General features: G+C 38.4%; 1 protein-coding gene across 1 annotated transcript in view; it reads left to right on the top strand.

The window, feature by feature from the left end:
- The window catches only part of LOC132225750 (coiled-coil domain-containing protein 50-like), a 44,840-nt gene extending 23,982 nt beyond the window's left edge, over positions 1–20,858 (top strand). The window contains exons 2-5 of the mRNA XM_059680730.1: positions 4,484–4,546; positions 6,020–6,146; positions 11,050–11,140; positions 20,157–20,858. Of these exons, the coding sequence (XP_059536713.1) occupies positions 4,484–4,546; positions 6,020–6,146; positions 11,050–11,140; positions 20,157–20,348 (473 nt within the window). The 3' untranslated portion in view covers positions 20,349–20,858. The remainder of the gene's footprint in view (positions 1–4,483; positions 4,547–6,019; positions 6,147–11,049; positions 11,141–20,156) is intronic.
- Positions 20,859–20,864: the final 6 nt, after the last annotated feature.

The following is a 20,864-nucleotide window of genomic DNA, read 5'->3' on the forward strand; positions in this document are numbered from 1 at the left end:
GACCCTTTAATACAGTTCCTTATGTTGTGGTGACCCCCAACCATAAAATTATTTTTGTTGCTACTTCATAACTGTAATTTTGCTACTGTTATGAATCGTAATGTAAATATATGATATGCAGGATGTATTTAGGTGACCCCTGTGAAAGGGTCATTCGACCCCAAAAGGGGTCGCGACCCACAGGTTGAGAACCGCTGCTTCAGTCCTAATTGTGGTACAGAAATTAGGCCCACAGGGCCCTGCTCTGAAGAGTTTGCAACTGGATGAGCGGCAGCTGTGTGCTGAGTTGAATGATAAAGTGTGCATCTTTCTGTTGATGATTTTCTAAACAAGGAGGCAGAGTTACATGGTTTTAATGGTGCAAAATAGACTTAGCTCCACCATGCTCTAACTTTGGGGAAAATCTTTGGGTAGGAAGGAAGAGGCCACACACCATTGAGGGCTGGATGTGGTTCCCTTAATCGCAAAATCAGCCTGAGATTGGAGTAAGTGGAATTGCACACAGGAAGGAAAGCTTGGGAAGTGGGAGGGTGAAAGCCCAGGGCCTAGTGGTTTATCTTAGGTTGAAAGATGAGTTTATGCTATTTATACTGTTTACTTCAAAGTAGAGTAGATTAGAAAAGAAGCAAACATCAGGGCCTGAACTTGGCCTGGCTGTGAAATGTGTTCAGTAAATGTGTTTGACAGAGGTGGGTGGATGTGTGACTTTTCCAGCTCACATTAGAGTAGTGATGCAGAGAATGCAGAGGTATATCTGGAAAAAAACTAGAGCCATGCAGAAGAAATTGTAGATTGAACAAATAAAATATCAATATTAATGAGATTATATATTTGGAAGTTCTTATTTACTCTGCAGTGCTAAGTCCCTGTACTAACAATACCACTCTCTGTGTGAGTGTGTATGCTTCTATGTAGCTTTTGAATATTTTCTACCTTGCCTTCTAGCCCAGGCCAACCTATATTTTGTGGATACCAATTCAGCTGCTGTTGTAAGAGAATTTAGGGACAAATCACAGTAATTGAATATACTTTAATCTTAATATTTAAATGTTAGGAAATTAAGAAGAGTTATTGTTAAGGTTAACTTGTAATATATAAATTCTTTGAACCTGTTGATGATCTGTCAAGCATCGTAAATATATGCTGCTGATGAAATGAAAGATGTGGATTTAAAAAATATAATATTTAATTATATAATTAAAAATGTGATTATCTATAATAATAAAAGCGTAATATGAATATCAGCCAAACAGCAGAACGACCATCCAGATGACCTTCCAGACGACCACGCTATGACACGCACTGGTGGCAGGCCAGCCAAGGAGGGTGCAATGCGATTGGTCAGGGGGCCCACCATGGCCCCATGATCGCCCTGCAGAGGGGGGCCCAGGCCAGCCAAGCTATCGCACCCCACGCCTGTCACCCGCAGAGGGAGGCGACCAGTGGTGGGGGAGTGGGGGCAGCACCACACAGACGGCAAGCAGTGGCAGTGGTGGGGAAGGGCCAGCTGCCGGCAGCTGGGAGAAGGAAAGCTCCTATAGGCCCTGATTACTAACCAGGCCTAGGGATCCTACCCAAGGGGTGCTGGATTGCAAGAGGGCGCAGGCCGGGCTGAGGGACACCCCTCCCATGCACGAATTTCATGCACCACGCCTCTGGTCTAAACATAAAACATGACAAAAAGCACAGTTAATGTAGAAACCCAGGAACTTATTGCCCAAATTTAATAGATGTTACTATTTTACCTTATTTGCTTCAACCTTCTCTCCTCATTTATAAAGCAGTAGAATACCTACCTTATCTAGCGAAGGCACTCCTGCTCCTTTGCTTTTCTCTAGAGGTAACCACTATTCTAAATTCAGTTTATGTTAGTGCCATATATTAAAAAGTCCATATTTTTACTTCAGGTGTGTGTATCCGTAAACATTATGTTTTTTATGACATTATCATTTTTTTTTAAAAAAATTATTGTTCAAAGTATTACATATGTCCCCCTTTTCTTCCTCCTTGGACCCCCTCCCGCCTGTCCCCTTCCCCTGCCCCCCAGGCGTACTGCACAACATTGTTTTTAATGCTGTGCTGAGTAAAATAAATATAAAGTTATTGCAGTTCTTCACATGGTTATCCCATGGAAAACTGCAGTAATTTTATAATTTTTAATTTTAGTCAACACATTAAAAACATAAAATACATTTTTCTGGTGTAACTTTCTACCCCAACAACATAAATTGAAGTGACTTTTAAACTATTTGAGTGTAATCCTCAGTGATGTCTATTTTACATTGTGGCATAATACATTTCATATACACGTGTGTATACAATTGAAAGTGTTTCTTCAAACCGTAGTTTCCTGTAGATGTGTGATATCCTCTGTTTTCTAGCCTATCCATTTCTAAATGCTTGTCCCAGACTTAGTAAACTGATTTTCTGACCTAATAATAGGTTCCTGCCCATGGTTTGATAAATAATAAGGTTATTCTAAAATTAATATAATCTTAGTTAATCTAAAATTAATACTAACTATAATATATAAACATAAGCCTTTGTTGTATAATAAAAGTGCTTCAAATAATAAGACCATATATTAAAATAGCATTCTTTTGCACAAGATGTAACTTTAGCTAATTCATTCTGAATATTCATTTTCTATGAACTAAATCCATACATATTCTAGCCATTTAATTAATGTTAGTGAGCTAAATGTTTTAGAGAATTCATGTTAGTGGAGAATAACTTCTTTCAGTCTATTCCCACCATGGTTTCCCTGGAGTCCAGGAGGGTGTCATGTTTTAGGGAAGGAAAGAATGCTGGTTGGCTCAGAAAAGGACTCCCAGTCCTATTACCAACACACTATATAGCAGCCGTGGGCAAACTACGGCCCGCGGACCGCAACTGGCACGTTTGAAATGAATAAAACTATTGAAAAAAAAGACCATACCCTTTTATGTAATGATGTTTACTTTGAATTTATATTAGTTCACACAAACACTCCATCCATGCTTTTGTTCCGGCCCTCCGGTCCAGTTTAAGAACCCATTGTGGCCCTCGAGTCAAAAAGTTTGCCCACCCCTGCTATATAGCATTAATAAGCTCTTTCTTCCTTCTAGCCCTAATCTTTTCCCACCTACTAAATGGGAGAGTTAACCAGTTTATCTTGTATGCACTTTCATCCTATGAAGTATTGGGTAATACATCTGGGCCTGAAGTTCGAGTTTGGTGAGAATATATCTAATCAGGACTTCCTATTGGAATTACTGGTTTTGCAGTTGCATTTGAGCAAGGGGTAAGCTAAGGTAATACTCAATTTAATATGGTTTTGGGGAAAAAATGATTCCTCCATCATAAAACCATTTGAGACTAACTTTGACTTCTCTAAGCTCTGCCTACTTTTTTGTTGCAGTAAGGGCCAGGGCTGTATGAATGTATGTAGTACACATACATAGTGCTAAGCATGACAAAGGAGTGTTTCTCCATTTCAGTTAAATGTCCTTACAGGCAAATCCAAAGCTGTAGAAAGACATCTATAACCTCTGGTAAGCCCTAGGGGACATTTTCATAAGTCTTGCACATTACAGTAGTCTGAGGCTTTGGGGAATTTTCTTTTTTAATGTCAGTTACACATTTGGAATAGAGTAAAGACATATCACCTAAACCACACACCCTTAAAACAAACAAACAGAACATCACTTTTCATGAGTTCTGCCTGTATGTTTGCTTTAAGAAGCAGCAGTTCAAATTGCAATTTGGGGTAGAATGGACCTTGGAGACTCTCTCTTCTCATTTGCTTCTAAGAAAATAGGTCAGCAAATGCTTTGCCTGGATCTCCAGGTGGAGGCAAAGTTAGGGGCAGGATTCTGGTATACTCTGAGGTTCCCATTTTCTTTTGGTTTGCAGATTCTTTTTAGACAGTTACCTTTAGAGAGATCTAGAGAACTAGTTCTAACTCATGTCTAAGGGTGTGGACCTATTAAAGAATGTGATTATCCTTAAAGTAGAGATCTGCTGCTACCAGAGGGACTGATGAAGGTATGTTTTTCCTGATGACACCAGGATAGACCTAAGTCTATGGGAGAGGATCCTCTGGACCCCAGGTGGCTGAAGCATTGGCCAAGGTTTATTTAGCTCCTCTGACCACGTGACAACTCAGTTTTCTGTCAGCTGCAATATGCAAAACATTCTTGTCTATTGGAATTTCCTGACATTGGGGTTCTGATTCTGTGGTTAATACCTTTAGGCCAAAGACCAGAACTAACCATTATTTTGTGATACCCTGTGCTTGTCACTGAGCAGGTACTTATGTGGTTTTTTTGTGTGTGTGAAAGAAGACTATGCTAACTAGTCACTGTTTTGTGCAGTGCAAGTTATAAAGTTGATCATCTTAAATATGAGAATTGACTTTTGAAGTAAAGAACATGCTTTTCTTTTTATGTTGCAATATTACTAATGAGCTTTCCTATCTGCCTTTCTCTCTCATCCTCTGCAGTGTGTCGAGATTTCGCTGTCCTGGAGGACCACACCCTGGCCCACAGCCTGCAGGAACAGGAGAGTGAGTAATAGACCTCATCCCTGCTCCTTCAGTTTTCTTTTTTATAGTGGTAGCTCGAGGCAGGTGTCTTAGAGTGAGTCAGGGAGAGAACACAGTCACCAGGCTGCAGGCTGCACCATCCATCCCTCCGAGCGATTTGTCTAGGCCCAGGACACCTCGCTGAAGCATGACATTCGGGTATTTTGAAGTATAACCACTGCCAGGTGTTAGATGACTGTGGGTACACTGGAGTAAAAGAGGGCCTCAAAACCTTAGTGTGTTGTAAGAGGGACTGGTTATACATGTGTCAACGTGAGAAACATCCAAACCTGGAGAGAAGTTTTATGAGTTTATTTGAGCCAAACTGCCAATTGCCCAGAAGCAAAATCTCAACAGATTGAAAAAAAAAATGCTCCAGAAAATGGCTGTTTTGCAGTTTATTTTATATATTATAGTTAAAGGAGGAAGCATAGGGAGGGTTACATGAAATCTATTGATGATAGTTTAGGGAGGCAGGAGAAAGCAAATCAAGGAAAACCTCTGTGATCAGATAAAGAGTAAAATGGAGACACACATATTTCTTTTACATTGATGGGTACAGCATAGTTACTGATTAACTTTGCAGCACATAGAGATGGTATGCAGGGAAACAAGATAACAAGGGGTTTTGTGGTCTTCTGCTCTGGTGAAGGGGAGTTACTCTGACATTTCAAAGGTATGTTATCTTAGATGCAAAAAGTCAATAGGCAGGCTTAAAGTAAAGATTGACCTTTGTCAGGGAAGATACTGGCCTAGGACATGACTAGCAGTCATCACTCACTTTTAGTTAAGAATGTGAGTTCAGTTGCAGACCATCCTTTGTCGTTACATCCACCACGCAGGCCCTCCCTGAGCTTATCAGGTTTCGTATGTGGCCCCTTTTTTGTCCACACCTGGATTTGGGTGTGTAGAAGTCTGGCTTAGGGAGCTATTTTTTCCCCTAGAAATAGGGGCAAAGGTCTTTTTCCAGGCAATGAAGGTATCTAGACTGTGGATTTTTCTGAATATTTAAGTATATAACTATGAAAAATAAATCGAAGCTGTATGTGTTGTGCAGAAGTACATATTTATGAATATGTAATTTGTGAATCATTAATTGGTGTGGCAATATAAAAGTAAGTATTGAAAAATGTAGTTTATAAGTAGAGTGATAGCTTGTGGAGCAGAGAGAGCACTGGCCCTGGCTTTCGAATATTTGTGTAGAAGTCCTGACACTGCCACTGTTTTGCCATGTGACCAAAGGCAAGTGACTTAACCTTTCTGACCCTCTTTTTACTTAATGGAAAGATGGGGATAATAATTCCTGTGCTGCCCATTATCCGGCATTTCTGAGAGCATACAATAAAGTGATGGGTATGAAGCTCTTCAATGGAAAAGCTCTTTTTAAGTTTATTAGGAAGTTTTTTGTTAACAAGCCAAAGCATTGTAATTCCTCTCCTCCATCTTTCTGTCCAGTTGAGCATCATTTGGCATCAAACATTCAGCGGAACCGTTTGGTCCAGCATGATCTCCGGGTGGCTAAGCAACTCCAAGAGGAAGATCTGAAAGCTCAGGCTCAGCTTCAGAAGCGCTACAAAGACCTGTGAGGATTCTGGGGAGTGGAGGGAGTCATGCCAGGACTGGTTTACTGGTTTCCTCTGTGGAGCCAGCAACCAGGGCAGGGGAGGAGGAGACTGTCCTTCTGCTCCTCTCATTCCTGTCACTGTTATATTTAAAAAATTGTGTGTGTGTGTGTGCGCGCGCGCACACGTGTTTGTGTTTGTGCACCTGTGAATGTGTGTGTGTGTGTGTGTATCCTTTTCTTTGATTTGAAAAATTTGTTTTTGGAACATTGACTTGGTTTAGGGATGTGTGCATTCTGGTGTGAATGAACTCTTAGCATTTTCACTGTATGACTTTGAGAAATGTGGTCCACCTATTTTCCTTCCGTACAACATGGGAAAAGATGATCTCTGCCTCACAGGTTGGTTGTCTGGGGGAATCCAGTGATATGATAGAACTTCATGACTTGTATCGTGTTCCTTTACTATGTTCTATCAGGGTTTGCTGCTCCTATTTTCCTCAAACCCCTTACTTTTCAGATCCAGGAAGAACCTTCTGGAAAGCTCTGAATTGTGCACTCAGTTCTCTCCATAGCTTCAGTGTCTGACAAACATTCTTTTTCAGTCTCCTCTTTTACAGTTAGATATGAAAAGATCATAACTAAGTTCTCTTATGGTACAATTACTTTTTATTTTCAATGCCCTAAAACTCCCAGGGTACATTTCTTCTTTGAGAGTAGCTCTAATACCTAGATCTCTAAGAGTGGATTTAACCATTAGATATTGTTTTGAGGAGAATGGGTAAAGGGAGGATCAAAGGGACCCCTTAGTTTTTTTAGTTGTCATGTTCATATAAACAAGAGAGCCTATTATTTTTGCTGCCTTTAGGGAAGGGTTTGATTTTATATTTTATTATCAGTAGACAGAACTTCATCATTTTTTTGTTCAGCTTCCATCTTTTGTAAATAAACATTCTTATTGACTCTTGCTATCCCTGACACCATGAAAGGCACTGGAAACCACAGATGTAAAGAAACATAATCACTGCCTTTAATGGCCTTAGGGACATATTCTGAACACTTTATATGTGCAGGAACATGCATGAAGCACATATAATTGAACAGTCAATTTCATGCTTATGAAGAGAGAAGAGATTGAGAAAACTGTCCCAACATAGGTGATATATTTAATCTGAACCTTGATGGTTAATTAGGAGTTTATAGTGATAATTGAGGGAACCCATTCTAGCCAGAGGGGGAAGCATGCATAAAGGTAAGAGGCAAAAGGACCTGGGATCGCATGGTAGCTGCGAGATGATCAGTATTGCTGCAGTGGGGGGTGCGATTAGGTAGGAGATGAGGCCGGAGAATACTCAAAAGCTGGACCAAAAGGTCACATAAGTTATGTTAAGGAATTTAGGTTTCATAGATTTTATATTATAAGTAATAGAGAACTAACTGTTGGAGTTTTAGAATTTTCATTTAGGGGCTTACTCTAGGGACTGGGAAAGTAAAGGAATAGAGGTGGCAAGATTGAAGGGAGCTATTCAGCAGTGGTCAAAAGCATCGATCAGACCATCAAGCCTCAGAGGGAAGGCACAGAGGGTGGGGAAAAGGGGAGAGATCAACCAGAGGACTTGTATGCATGCATATAAGCATAACCAATGGACACAGACACTGGGGCAGGTGGGGGCAATGGGGGGATAAGGACACATATGTAAAACCTTAACCAATAAGGAAATTAAAGATAAAAAAAGAAAATAAATAAATAAATAATAAATAAGAGATGGTGAGACTTGAATGGAGGATAGTGGGCAATACAGATGCAGAGAGGAGTGATATCATAGAGCCTAAATGATAATGGAGTTAGAAGAGAGAGATTTGAGATGTATGGAGGTTTGGTGTCACAAACCCAGTAAAGGTGAGAGCCAGAGGTAGACTATTCAAAAATAAATCATTGCCTTTTACATTATTCACAATTCTCTGTTATGAAAGCCAGTTCCTATGTTGATACAGAAGTTTAATATCCTGAATGAGGGTAGTGATAGTGAGTAATAACGAGGTTGTTGAGAGATGATTGAGACAAACCACTGTAAAGTACAAATCAAATCTGGTGAGTGATGGGTTATAGGTCCTAAATGAGAGGAGAACTGGGTATTATATTCCTGCTTGAGACTTCAGGAGTTTGGAGGCATTCCTGGCTGAAATAAGTAAGTTAGAAATGAAGTTTTTTGATTTTTCACATCCTGGCAGTCTTGACTGCTGAACAGCAAGAGGAGGATTACATACTTAGATTTGAAGGAATTAGAACCTTCCACTCATTCTGGATCCCAGGGTTCCTGTCCAAAGTCAGGCTTGAGAAGATTGTTGACTACTCTTTTTTCTTTCTTTATTGATTAAGGTATTACATATGTGTCCTTATCCCCCCATTTTCCCTGCACCCCCCGCTCATGCCGTCACCCCACTGGTGTCTGTGTCCATTGGTTATGCTTTATGCATGCATACAAGTCCTTTGGTTGATCTCTCCCCCTTCCCCACACCTTCCCCTACCTTCCTTCTGAGGTTTGAGCATCTGATCGATGCTTCTCTATCTCTGGATCTTTTTTTGTTCATCAGTTTATGTGTTGACTACTCTTTTCTCACTGGATTTTGTTTCCTCAGGAGTCTATATAATTAGCTAAGTAAAGTAGAACTGATTTAAAATCATGAAGCTCAACTTAAACTTCATTTCTTTCTTTTCTATACTAGGACATTCATCTTCTATGACCCTTGTGACCTTTAGCACTTCATTTGGATTTCCCTTCTCTACTGTGTCCTGCTTTCTTCCCATCTGTTATCACCTTATGTGTAGGTCATAGTTGCTTACTCCTAATCAGATTTTATGTTGATTTGGAAGATCCAGGTAGCACAGTCTTTGCAAACTATGATTTTTTGTATGATCCTTAATTATTAGAAGTGAGTGAATGAAAGGAGGCTCTAAGTATAAGTAAACATTATTCTAAGATTTTTTGCTTATTTTCAGTTTTTTGGTTTGGAAGATTACACATCCTCGAATATAAGGCCAGAAATATGAAGTCATTAAATCCAAAATCTTTTATAGATGGTTAGGTGACATGAGTGGGCATATGTCACTGGGAGGACCAGAAATCTGGTCTGAAGACATTTTGTCCAGTCCTTTTCCCCCTGATTCTGAGAAAGACTTGCATCTCTGATCTGTGCTCTCTATCTTGTATTCTCACTTTCTGTCATGTGTGCCTAATCACTCCTATGTGTGCACACATCTATTTTCACCTACATCTACCTATTTCAAAATATGTTGAGAGTGACTGTTTCCTTGTGCAAATGAGAATAATTTTAATTATTTTATCCCTCAGTTTTGTATAGAAAAGTTAGGATATTGCCACTCTCCTCTATCCCCACAGCACTTTTCAATTACAAAAGACTGCCATTAAACAGATTATACAGTGGGGGTGGGAGGTAAAAGAGGGTTTGGGGGGTTAAATGGTACTGGAAGGAGACTTGACTTGCAGTGGTGTACACACAATACAATACATAGGTGGCGTATTATAGACTTGTATACCTGAAACCTATATAATCTTATTAATCAATATCACTCCTATAAACTCAATTAAAAACCATATTATACAGCCAACGCTGAAGATTCCTTGAGTATTTTAAGGTCAACTGGCTGAGGGAGAACTAAGAAGATTATATTTGTTTAGCAAACAAAGTACTTACATAAGTCACTATTGTAACTATTTCAGCATTTTTTTAGATAGTAAATTCTAAGCATGTATGTTCATCTTTCTGAGCTCATACTGTGTAAAAGTTGGCTCCCCAGATCTATCCTGTTCTGGAGTTTTAAGCTGCCCATTGATTTTTCTTGAAACCTGAAGCCAGAAGACTTGTAGCCGTTTCTGAGAGATCCAAACTCAATTTTCTGTTAGAACTGTTTTATGGGTGCTGTTTTAAAGAATCTGTTTCTCCAACCAAAAGTGTTTTAGCAGCTTCTGAGCATAGGAGCAAGACTAACTCATTTTTGTATCCTCAGTGTTGACCATAGAATCTGCATATAGAAAATAGTATGTTTAAATCTTTGTTAAATGCCCGCATGCCAAAACAAACAAAACTATGGTAACAGCAGTTGTCTCAGTGGCCAGAGTATTAAATAAGCTAGAATCAGCCAGAGAGGTTTCTACTGGGAACCGAAGCTGGGGAATATACATGTTTTCCCTTTTTAAAAACATTATCAAAACCAAAAAATATATACAATTAAAAATTTATGCCGAAACCGGTTTGGCTCAGTGGATGGAGCGTCGGCCTGCGGACTGAGGGGTCCCAGGTTCGGTTCCGGTCGGGGGCGTGTACCTGGGTTGCGGGCATATCCCCAGTGGGAGATGTACAGGAGGCGGCTGATCGATGTTTCTCTCTCATCGATGTTTCTGGCTCTCTGTCTCTCTCCCTTCCTCTCTGTAAAAAATCAATAAAATATATTTAAAAAAAAAATTTATAAACACCAAAGTCATACTACCCCCCCCAGGTGATCACAGTATTGTTGACATTGAGTGATCTCACTCCCAGTGTTTTTCTGTGTACTCTCTATGCATTTGTGGAGATTGATCTTACAGAAAACATGCCTTTGCAGAAAACATGCCTGTCCCTCTGTAGGTGGTCCCAGTGGGGTGAGGTGATATGGTAGTGTGGAAAAAGCATGGGGCTTTCCATTGTAGTGTCCGGATCAAATTTTCACTTAGTTTCTCTGTGACCTCAGGGAGGTAATTTCATTACTTTGGCCTCAAGTTCTTCATCTGTGAGCGGTGACAACATCAAGTTCTGCAACACTGTTGTGAGGATTGAGATAAAAATGTGGACTGGCTCATAGTGAGTAGTCAGTACATTGTCTCTTATTTTCTGTACTCATGTTGTTTTGACTTTTGTTTTTTAGTGAACAACAGGACTGTGAAATTGCTCAGGAAATCCAGGAAAAGCTGGCTATTGAGGCAGAGAGACGGCGCATTCAGGAGAAGAAGGATGAGGTTGGTTAATGCCCCTCCACCCAAGGGAGGAAGGACTGCTCAGCTCTGGAGCAGTTCCTTTCTGTGTTCCTGGGCTCATTGTATGGCTGCTGCATAGGCAGTAGAACTCTCCTCTTTTGGGTTCATAGTCCAAGCTTTGCCCTCCCTAGACCATTGTTTATTGCCCACCGATTAGTTGCATGTAGTGAAATCTGAAAACATGGTAAGTTAGTTTCCTAGGGCTGCTATAACAAATTACCACAGACTTGGTGACTTAAAACAAGACAAATTTATTCTCTTGCAGTTTTAGAGGCTAGAAATTGACATCAGGATGTTGGCAGGGCTATGCTAGCTATCGGGAAAGATCTTTCTTTGCCATGTCCTAGCTTCTGGTGGCTCCTGACAGCCTTTGGCATTCCTTTGGCTTGTCGCTGCATCACTTCAGTCTCTCTCTCCATTGACATGTGGCTTTCTTCCTTGTATCTTTGTGTCCTCTGTTTTCTTACAGGGACATTGTCTTTAGGTTGAGGACCTACCCCAATCAAATGTGACTCCTCTTAACTAATTACACCCTCAAAGACCTTATTTCTAAATAAGGTCACATTACGAGGTCCTTGTTAGAAATGAACTTTTAGGAGACTCTATTCAACCCAATACAGGATGTCTATCTATAGAGTATTCCCACAACTTTAATGTGAGCAGAATTTAAGTGTGGCCTGAGCAGGGATCAGGAGCAATCATTGCTCTCTCTTTTTTGTTAATTGTTTCACTTCCCTATGATATGTTGACTCAAAGCACTGATCTGTTTGATTGTGTATATATTTTTAAATTGTATTGTTTTTAAAGCCAAAAATGCCTAAAATTAGCAATAGTATTTGTTTTTAAGATTTGAATATGCAACTCTTACCTGCATTTGTGTTATGTTTTCTGCATTTGTTAATTTCTTTTCATACCTATTATGCTATTTTTGGCCACCATCTTGATTTATAATAAGTAAATAATTTATCATTTTTAATAATATAATGGTCATATGATTTATTATATAATTATAAATACTTTGTAGGGTTACAGGGGGCACTATTAATAATTTACTTAATCTGGAATTGCCCTCAGCTAACTGGCACATATGATTGCCCTATTAAGTAGATATGGGCAGGGTCACTAGTATACTAGTGTGTACACATTGCTACTCTCACTGAGCCATCCTGGTTCCCATAGAACTGTTTGTTCATTGACAGATGAGTATGGGACACTCACTGTATGAGTGTATTTAGCTGTATCTTTAAGAAATAAACCACGATTCTGTGGCCATCCGAACTGGAAGTAGGAATTAGGGTTGCCTCCTATCCTTCCTATTATCAGCACAGGAGCTCGCTCTTCCTACAAAATGCGTTGCTTCTCTATAGTTAAGACTTTGCTTTGGAATGAAACTGGGAACTGAAAGAAGCGTTTATATTTTGTAGACAGGAAAGCTTTTTTAAAATGACAGAGTAATAGCTTGCTTCTGATAAATGCTACTGGTGTCTTGTGATTTTCCTCCCCACCCCTGCCTCATTCAGGGACAAATGATTATAAGGAGAAACCAAAACACTTTCTTTTACGCATGTAAAATCTAAGTAGCAATCTCAATAAATAACCCAATGGTAATATATATAAAGTAAGCTGTGTAGTGAAAAAGTTCATTTTTCAGATGTAGAAGTTGACTTGAAGAAGAAAGTGACTGGTCCCAAGCTATAATAAGGTAACAGAGAAATGGTTGTACATATAATACAGATTTGACTGACAGCGTCTGACTTAGTTATATTGTGACATGACATAAAACATGTAGACTTTGAAGTTAACTGCCCTGGGTTTGAATCTTAGCTGTTTAACTTTTAGCCTTAGTTTCAGTATCTTTCTTAAACATGTAGAAACTCAGGTTCTGTATTGGAGAAGTCATGATAGTTATGCATAATTTAAAGAGCTGTTATGAGGTTTAAATGAGATCGTGTACAAAAGACCTGCGATACATATTAATTTAATAATTGCTCTTTTTGCTTTCTTGCAAGGTGTTTTTCTCACCATTCTGCTCTTTAAAACAACTCAGATTTCTCTTGTAGGGATATGGATAAGTTAGTGGAAATATGTGATAAGTTAGAGAGTGGGACAAATATATAGGCTTAGTATATTTCAGTATGCTGAGGTTTGAGGGATCTTCAGGAGTTTTCTTGCCCTTAAAGGCCTCTCACTACCTTGCCTTCCCCACTGTTTGACCTACTGAAATGTTTCCCCTGCCCCTGGACAGCAGAGAGGTTAAATGAGAAACCCAGCTGTGGAGATTTAGCTAGGCTAGCCTTTAAAAACTCCGTTCAGACTTTTTTAGTTTTCAACTGGTGCCTTAGATTAGAAAGTTTCTTTTATGGTAGAAAGATGTGACTCTCAGCTTACAGGTATGTTGTTAATATTAAATGAACAAAATTTGCATTAGTAAAGTTTGTCCTTGAAGGATGTATGATAATGCTAATTGATTTATTTTCATCCAAGCTGGCTCACAAAGGAGTCTGAGACAGTAGTGCTCATTTTCCTGCCAAATATTCCAAAAGCCTTGCCTGTTAGTCATGAACTGTCTTAATTCCCCCCCCCCCTTTTACTTCCCTGTAGAGTCCGGTCTGCTTAGCTAATGAGTTGTTATTCAACAGCAGGGATGTGGAAAATTCCTCTCTGAATTTTCACCCAAATCTCTTTTAGAAATTTTTGGGGTCAACTATCTTGGGTACTTTATAAATCTCCTAAAACAACCAGATGTAGAATTCAAAACCCCTTTACTCTTCATACAGATTTTCTTTTTCTGAACAACATTGTGCAGGAGAATTAAGAGTTACACAACTTTGTGGGTGAATCAGCATGTCTAGCTTTGTTCTGGTATAATTTTATTATGATTTTAACAGAGCACAGATGAAGGAAAGTAGCATTTCCTTTCAGGGAGACAGCTGTTGAAAAGTTTAAAAAAAAAAAAAAGGAAAGGAAAATGTTGCTAGTTATGAGGGTTAAGAGGGTGGGAACATAGCCCTTAATCATTAAGCCCCCAGGACAATGAGGTTCTGACCCACATCAAATACATGTATACCTCAGTTGTGCTTCAAATGGAGTCCCAGAAAAGCAACAAAACCTTTTTTATCAGCACTGTGGCCTCTCCCCGCTTTCCTTCCCTCTCCCCTTTCCCCTCTTTTCTCTCGTTACTCCTCTCTCCTTCCCTCCTTTCCTTCTTTCTTCCTTTTTTAAAAAAACTGTTAACAATGTCTTAAATATAGTATCTGCATGTATTTCTAGGTGTCCTGTTGAAAGGGCTTGTAGCCTTTGGGAAAACCATACTGCATTAGTTTGTGATTAGTACAAGTGGACTAATTTCACTGGGATCCCTCTCTTGATCACAATATTAGCATTTGTCAGTGCCCTTTAATAAGGCTAAGGAGTGTGTATTTAGTTCATTTAACTTAGTTATTCTTAAATAAAACTCTAAGAGAGAAAGTGTGTGTGTATCTATCTGTATGTGTATGTGTGAGATAGAGATAGAGAGAGAGAGAGAGAGAGAGAGAGAGAGAGAGAGAGAGAGAGAGAGAGAGAGACTATCCATAGAAATACATATGTGTGTCTTTGAACTTAGGTTTGTAGTTAGACAGACATGAACAGAGCAAGGATGATGGGCCAGGTATAGAAGATCACCAGGATGGAAGGCTCCAGGTGCCTAGCAATGAGCAAAACTGGGAAAACAAAGACCTCGCCCCCAGGGTAACCTTTCCTCCCCTAGCCTATCGCTGGTCATCTGGTTTAGACCCACGGACCTTTCATATCGCTGGTCATTCGGTCTGGACCCCCCTGACCTTTCCTTCCCTGGCATGTTGCTAGTTATGAGGGTTACGAGGGTGGGAAAATAGCCCTTAATCATTAAGCCCCCAGGACATTAAGGTTCTGACCCACATCAAATACATGTAGACCTCAGTTGTGTTTCAGATTGAGGTCCAGAAAAGCAGCAAAAACAGAAAAGTGTCCCCACAGGCTGACCTCAGGACCACTTGCATTGGATAATGACCCCCTATCTTGGTGCCAACCAATGAGTGGAGACCATGACCCTGAAAGGACACACCTAGAAAGCTGATGAATATTCTGTCAGGATCCTCCCCTGAGACTTCTCATAAAACATCTGCCCTTAAAGGCTCTTAGGACAGAGGACCTAGGAGCAAACCCTAGTCTTTCTCCTCTTCCTCCTACCCCAGGCATGTTACCTTTATCCTTCTCATTCCTAAGCCCTAAGTGCCCTTCTTTTGCCTCTGTAATTGGTTTCCTACATTGCTTGTACCACTCACTTCTACCTCTGTGACTTTCCAGATAAACTTTCTCTTACTGAGTCTTGGCTCTTTAAACTTTCTCTTATTGAGTCTTGGCTCTGAATTCTTTCCTAGCCAGAGCTCAAATACCATGGTTGCTGAACCCAGGTTTGGTCTGACCCAACCGGTCTAACACCTGTTGCCATTCTCACAGCCAAAAAGTCCAAATATATGTGGCTATTAGAAAAAAAAACTACTTTTTTTTTTTCATAAGTAAACAACATAGCCAGCCATATTATAAAAAGTCTGTGGCACTAGTCCAGCAATTTAAAATTATTTATAATATGCACTGCTCGTCCATATTTAGTAACCAATTTACATTAAAAATTAATCGAGTGTGACCATGCTACTTTTTTCATAGCATTTTTTAACTGATTAGAATTCCATGGTCTAGAAGAATTTTTATATAAGTTGGTGATATTTAGAGAATAGCTCAAATAGCAAAACATTTTAGTTAATAAAATTTTTCCTATGTTTTGGCACTAAAAATATATATATATATATATATATATATATATATATATATATAGGCAATAAAGGGATAGTGAATGGGTAACTCTAGCTAAGAAAAAGTCTTCTCTGTTTTTATCCTATTTATACTGATGTTTTTGCATCCATAGTATTGGAATGATCTTTTTTTCCTAGTATTATACAGTAACCGTTTTGGGATTATACCTGCTATGAGTTCCCTACTGAGTTAGATGGTAAAGTTATTGCTAGTTGGTAAAAAATTCAGCAATCTACTGGAATGGCTTTCTTTTTTTTTCTTTCTTCTTTCTGACAGTCATTTGACTATCACAACTTTAGATCTCTTCTGGGTTGTTGTTATACCCAAGATTTCCCCAGGGAGAAATAACCCTGTTATGAAATCATATAAACCATAAAAATACTTAAGGAATCCAACACCATGGTTCAGTAATTTGTCAACTGCTTGAGAAAAATGTGCCAGGCTCCTGTGGGCTCCAATTCACCTTGCTTGTATTAATGCCTCGCGTAAGGCACTTATCTTTGCACATCTTACATTATGTAATTATTTGCTTCTAATACTTGATAGATAAGGACTTTAAGGATAGTGACTATGTCTTGTCTCTCTATAGGCTTCTAACAGTATGTTTGGCCCATTGAAGGTGTTCAGCAAATCTTTGTTTTCATTAAAATGACTTTCCTTAACATTCTAGAGATTTTCTACTGTGCTCTTTCTTATGCTCACAGCTTTAGATTTTCCAGTTGGGTGACTTGGATAACAAAAAGGGAAGAGATGAGATATAATGGTAAATTGTCATTCCAATAAATGGCCAGAAAGTCTATATCACAGTTATTCTGTATGTGTTAGTCCAAAGAAAGTCTACCTGATGAATATGATTAATTAAAAAAAAATAAACTGGTGAACAAAATAGATCCAGAGACATAGAAACATGGAGCAAACTGTTGAGTCTCAGAGGGAAGGTCGGGGTGGGAGGGTGGATGGTGAGAGATTAACCAAAGAAGTTATATGCATATATGCATAACCCATGGACACAGACAGTAGCGTGGTGACGGCCTGGGGAAGGGTGGGTGTGGGTTGGAGGGGATCAGTGGGGAAACAAAAAGGGACATCTGTAATCCTTTCAGCAAAAAAAAGATACTTAAAAAAAAAAATCATGGAAAATTACTTCAGAAGGGCTTATGAGTTATTTTAGCTTTGTTTTCCCAAGTTATGTTTTATGGAACACTAATTCTATAAGGTTTATATTTTTATGTAAAAAAAAGTCTTCTGCCACAAAATAAATTTAGAAATTCATGAATTATAGGAAGATAACAGGTCTCTTTTATCAAAGTTTTAAAATATCCTAATGCTCATTTTAAAAAGTTAGCTATAATACCTGCTTTCCATGGAATGTTTTGAGTTTTTTAGGAGAACCTTTGAGTCCTCTGTATTTAGGAACAGAGCTTGGGAAATCCTGTTTTAGATTAACCTTTAACAGGAAGAAGCTGAAGACCAAGGAGGTTATTAACGTCGCATCCAAGCATTGTGACTCATAGTTGCCATTGTAAGCTTTTTTCAGGGGAAATTTTTTATATTGAAATCACCCAGTTGAACTCATTGCACAGTAATAATGTTGGAAAGCACGGGGGAGAATTGACTTAAGCTAAACCGCTGTTATATTAAAGCAGTTATTTTTCCATTGACTTTTATTCTTTCACTCCTCAAGCTTAGGTAATCTTTTTCTTACCAGGTAGAATCTTACTCAGAGAGCCAAGAGCTTCAAAAAGGAAAAGGTTTGGGTGCTAAGGTGCATGAGACATGATTTTTTTTCTACTTGATTAACATCACTTCTTTTGACTAGCTATGTGTTGTGGTAAAGGGGCATCATCCTTGTTTCTCCGCTGGGTTTTCACACTGAGAAAGCAACTTAATAGTATGTATTTATTAAGACTAAGTTCAGTAGTAGGAAAGCAATTATAAGGTGTCTATGGAGTGTGGTTTAATAATTTCTGCTGACATTTGGAGCTGATAATTATTCCTTATATTTTTTACTCAGTTATAGCAAGGGAAATTTTTCGTTTTCTGTAAAGTAAACCACTTAGGAAAATGTAGTGTTGGGTGCTTAATAAACATGATGACTTAGGGAATTGTTAGCATTTTTCCCTACTTCTGAAGCAAAAAGTGTAGGAATTTTGGAAATCCTATAACAGATGATAACTTTGGGAGAACAAGTTGTCTGTCCCACCTCTCTATTGTCCTGATTGACATACTGCTTTCTAAGGCATCAAATGTAATAAACCTGGCACGGCAGCTGGTACCTGGTAATTCTCAGAGATTTATTAAAATGATACCTAAGGGAGTCAAGGTATTTGACTTTAAGATTGAGTAGTTCAAACTCTTCATTGTATAGATAAAGACTTGAAGCCCAAAGAAACTCATATTAGTGGTTAGTATTTCTTTCACAGTGTCTCTAGAGCATCTCTAGCTTGAACTGGAAGGAAAGAGGAAATCATCTTAACTTCAGGAACCATTTCTTTGCATGAAAATGGTGTGTGTTAAGTAGGATTGTGTTTTTTACCTCTCATTCTGAGTAGCAGCATTTTGTGAGTGCACACTCAAGTGTCTGACACTATAACATGGACTTTTATATAGATTATTTATCAAAATATAAATATGTACTTATTTATATTTCTCACAGTTTTATGAGAATCTTCCAGTGTAGGTAGTATTCAAATAAAGGCAACAGTGTATTTATAACTTTGAATTTAGGCATTATTTAATATAAAGTCAGATTTGTAAGCCTATTTTGGTGAACATTAAATATTGAGTATCTGGATAATCATTGCTAATTTATCTAGCCTCAGCATCCAACTTATTTCTACACTGATGTGTGAAAAAAAAAATATTTAAATGGCATTTTTTTTGGTATTCCAGTCTTACTATATTCTTCATTTTGACTTATTCAGAAAATTGCAAACGGAAGAATAGTAATTGATTCTTCAAAATTTACACTAACATTTAGGCACTTCTGTATTTCTTGTTATAAATACAAAGAAATAAGCACCTCAAACTACCATTGTTATTACTGTTTGCACCATGGAGTGTTGTTGCTATATTTGCATGAGCCTTTAAGAGTCTGGTGACAGCTATGGACCTTTTCTTCAAAAAAGTGTACACAAACAAAGTTTATGTGTTATTTTATGGGGCTTTTCATGGAAATAATCTTCAGATTCAGAACACTTTCGCTTTTCAGCTCAAAACATTTAGTAACCCTTCATTTATTACGTTATCTACTCCAGACTTCTTAAAATTGTCTTCAAGGAATGCCTGTGATTCAGCCTTAGACTATTTTTTCTAGCCTTACTTTTCTCTGCAACACTCCACATTCTAATTGGACTATTGATCATTCTGTAGATTACTATCCATTAAGACATAATTTTGCTGATGATGCTCTCTCTTTTTACTTTACCTATTGGAATCCAGTTCTTTGTTCAAAACTAAACACAGTTGCAAAAACTTGCACTAATTCCTTTAAGGAGAAATAATATTCTCTTTTTTTTTTGTAGTCCCATAGACATTTTTATCCTTCTTTTGAGGTTTTATAATGTACTTGTAGTTATTTGTATGCACCTTTCTTTTTTTAGGGAGATGGTAATATTTGGGGGACAGGGTTAGAATGTTGTTCACCATTCAGTAATTGCTTGAATCTTGCCTGGAGATTAAGTAGAGGGGAGATAGGAGGAAGACTGTTTTCTCTTTTTCAGTTAAGACAGTGGTACCCTGATGCAGAGCTCAAACAGGATCAGCCAAAAACTCTTAACATGAAATTATAAATACAATTTATAAAGTTTTATAGATTACTGCATCCTTCCCCACCCAGACTTGCTGAATCATTGTCTTGGGAAAAGGGCTCACAAAAACGAATTTTTGTTGTATAGCCAACTTTTGGTATACTACGTTTGAATATCTTCAGATTAAGTTTAAATTTTAAAAAATACCTTTCTCTGTCATATGGATCTTGTGCCTCTCCTGTTGAACATTCATTTGTGCCATTTAAATTGCATGCGTTTAACACCAGAAAGTCTGCAGAACCACAGAGCCCGCCTACAAAAGCTTAGCAGTGGAGTGTGGAATCATTGACCTGTGGGGTCATCGTATGTAGTTTGTGTTTTGCTAATATTTATTTTCGTTCTCTCTTTTTTTGCAGGACATAGCTCGCCTTTTGCAAGAAAAGGAGTTACAGGAAGAGAAAAAGCGAAAGAAACACTTCCCAGAATCCTCTGGAGCCAATGCTTATGGAGAGAGTTACTATTATGAAGACGGAGGTAACATTGCCTACATCATGACCTACTCTATCCTTAGATTCAAAGCTTTTTTCCCCATTCATCTTGTCTTTTAAACATAAGCCAATGGTGACAAATTAAAATTTATGATTCTCTGTCCATTATTTTTCTCTTGATGCTTTCTTTGCTATTCAATTACCACATAGAAAACTTTCTGGGGGAAGGAAGTCCCTTCAAAGTTTCTCTTTCTAGTGCCTGTGCTTGCAGTGGTGGTGGGCAATTTCGATGGTGGTGGCTCTTCACCTTCAGTGTGTTGGGAAACGAGTATTTGCAGGTTATTGCTCAGTCATTTTAAAGATCTGTCAAATGAAGATATTTCCTATAGTTTCTAGTATGAGTGTTTATTGTAGTTCATCTCAGAGGCCATACTTAGGATAACAAATAAATAAAATCTAAAGGCTGCTTCTAGAGAGTAAAGATTTAAGTTAGATGGTTTTAAAGACCCTTGCAAACTAATTGTCAGTTGCTTCTCTATAATTTCATTAAGAAAGGTAAGTGAGTGTTTGTTTTTATGAGTAGAATGAAAGGAATGTATATGCAGATTATGGAATTATCACAGTTTAGGTGCATCT

Source organism: Myotis daubentonii, unplaced genomic scaffold (assembly GCF_963259705.1).
Source record: "Myotis daubentonii unplaced genomic scaffold, mMyoDau2.1 SCAFFOLD_150, whole genome shotgun sequence".
NCBI lineage: Eukaryota > Metazoa > Chordata > Mammalia > Chiroptera > Vespertilionidae > Myotis > Myotis daubentonii.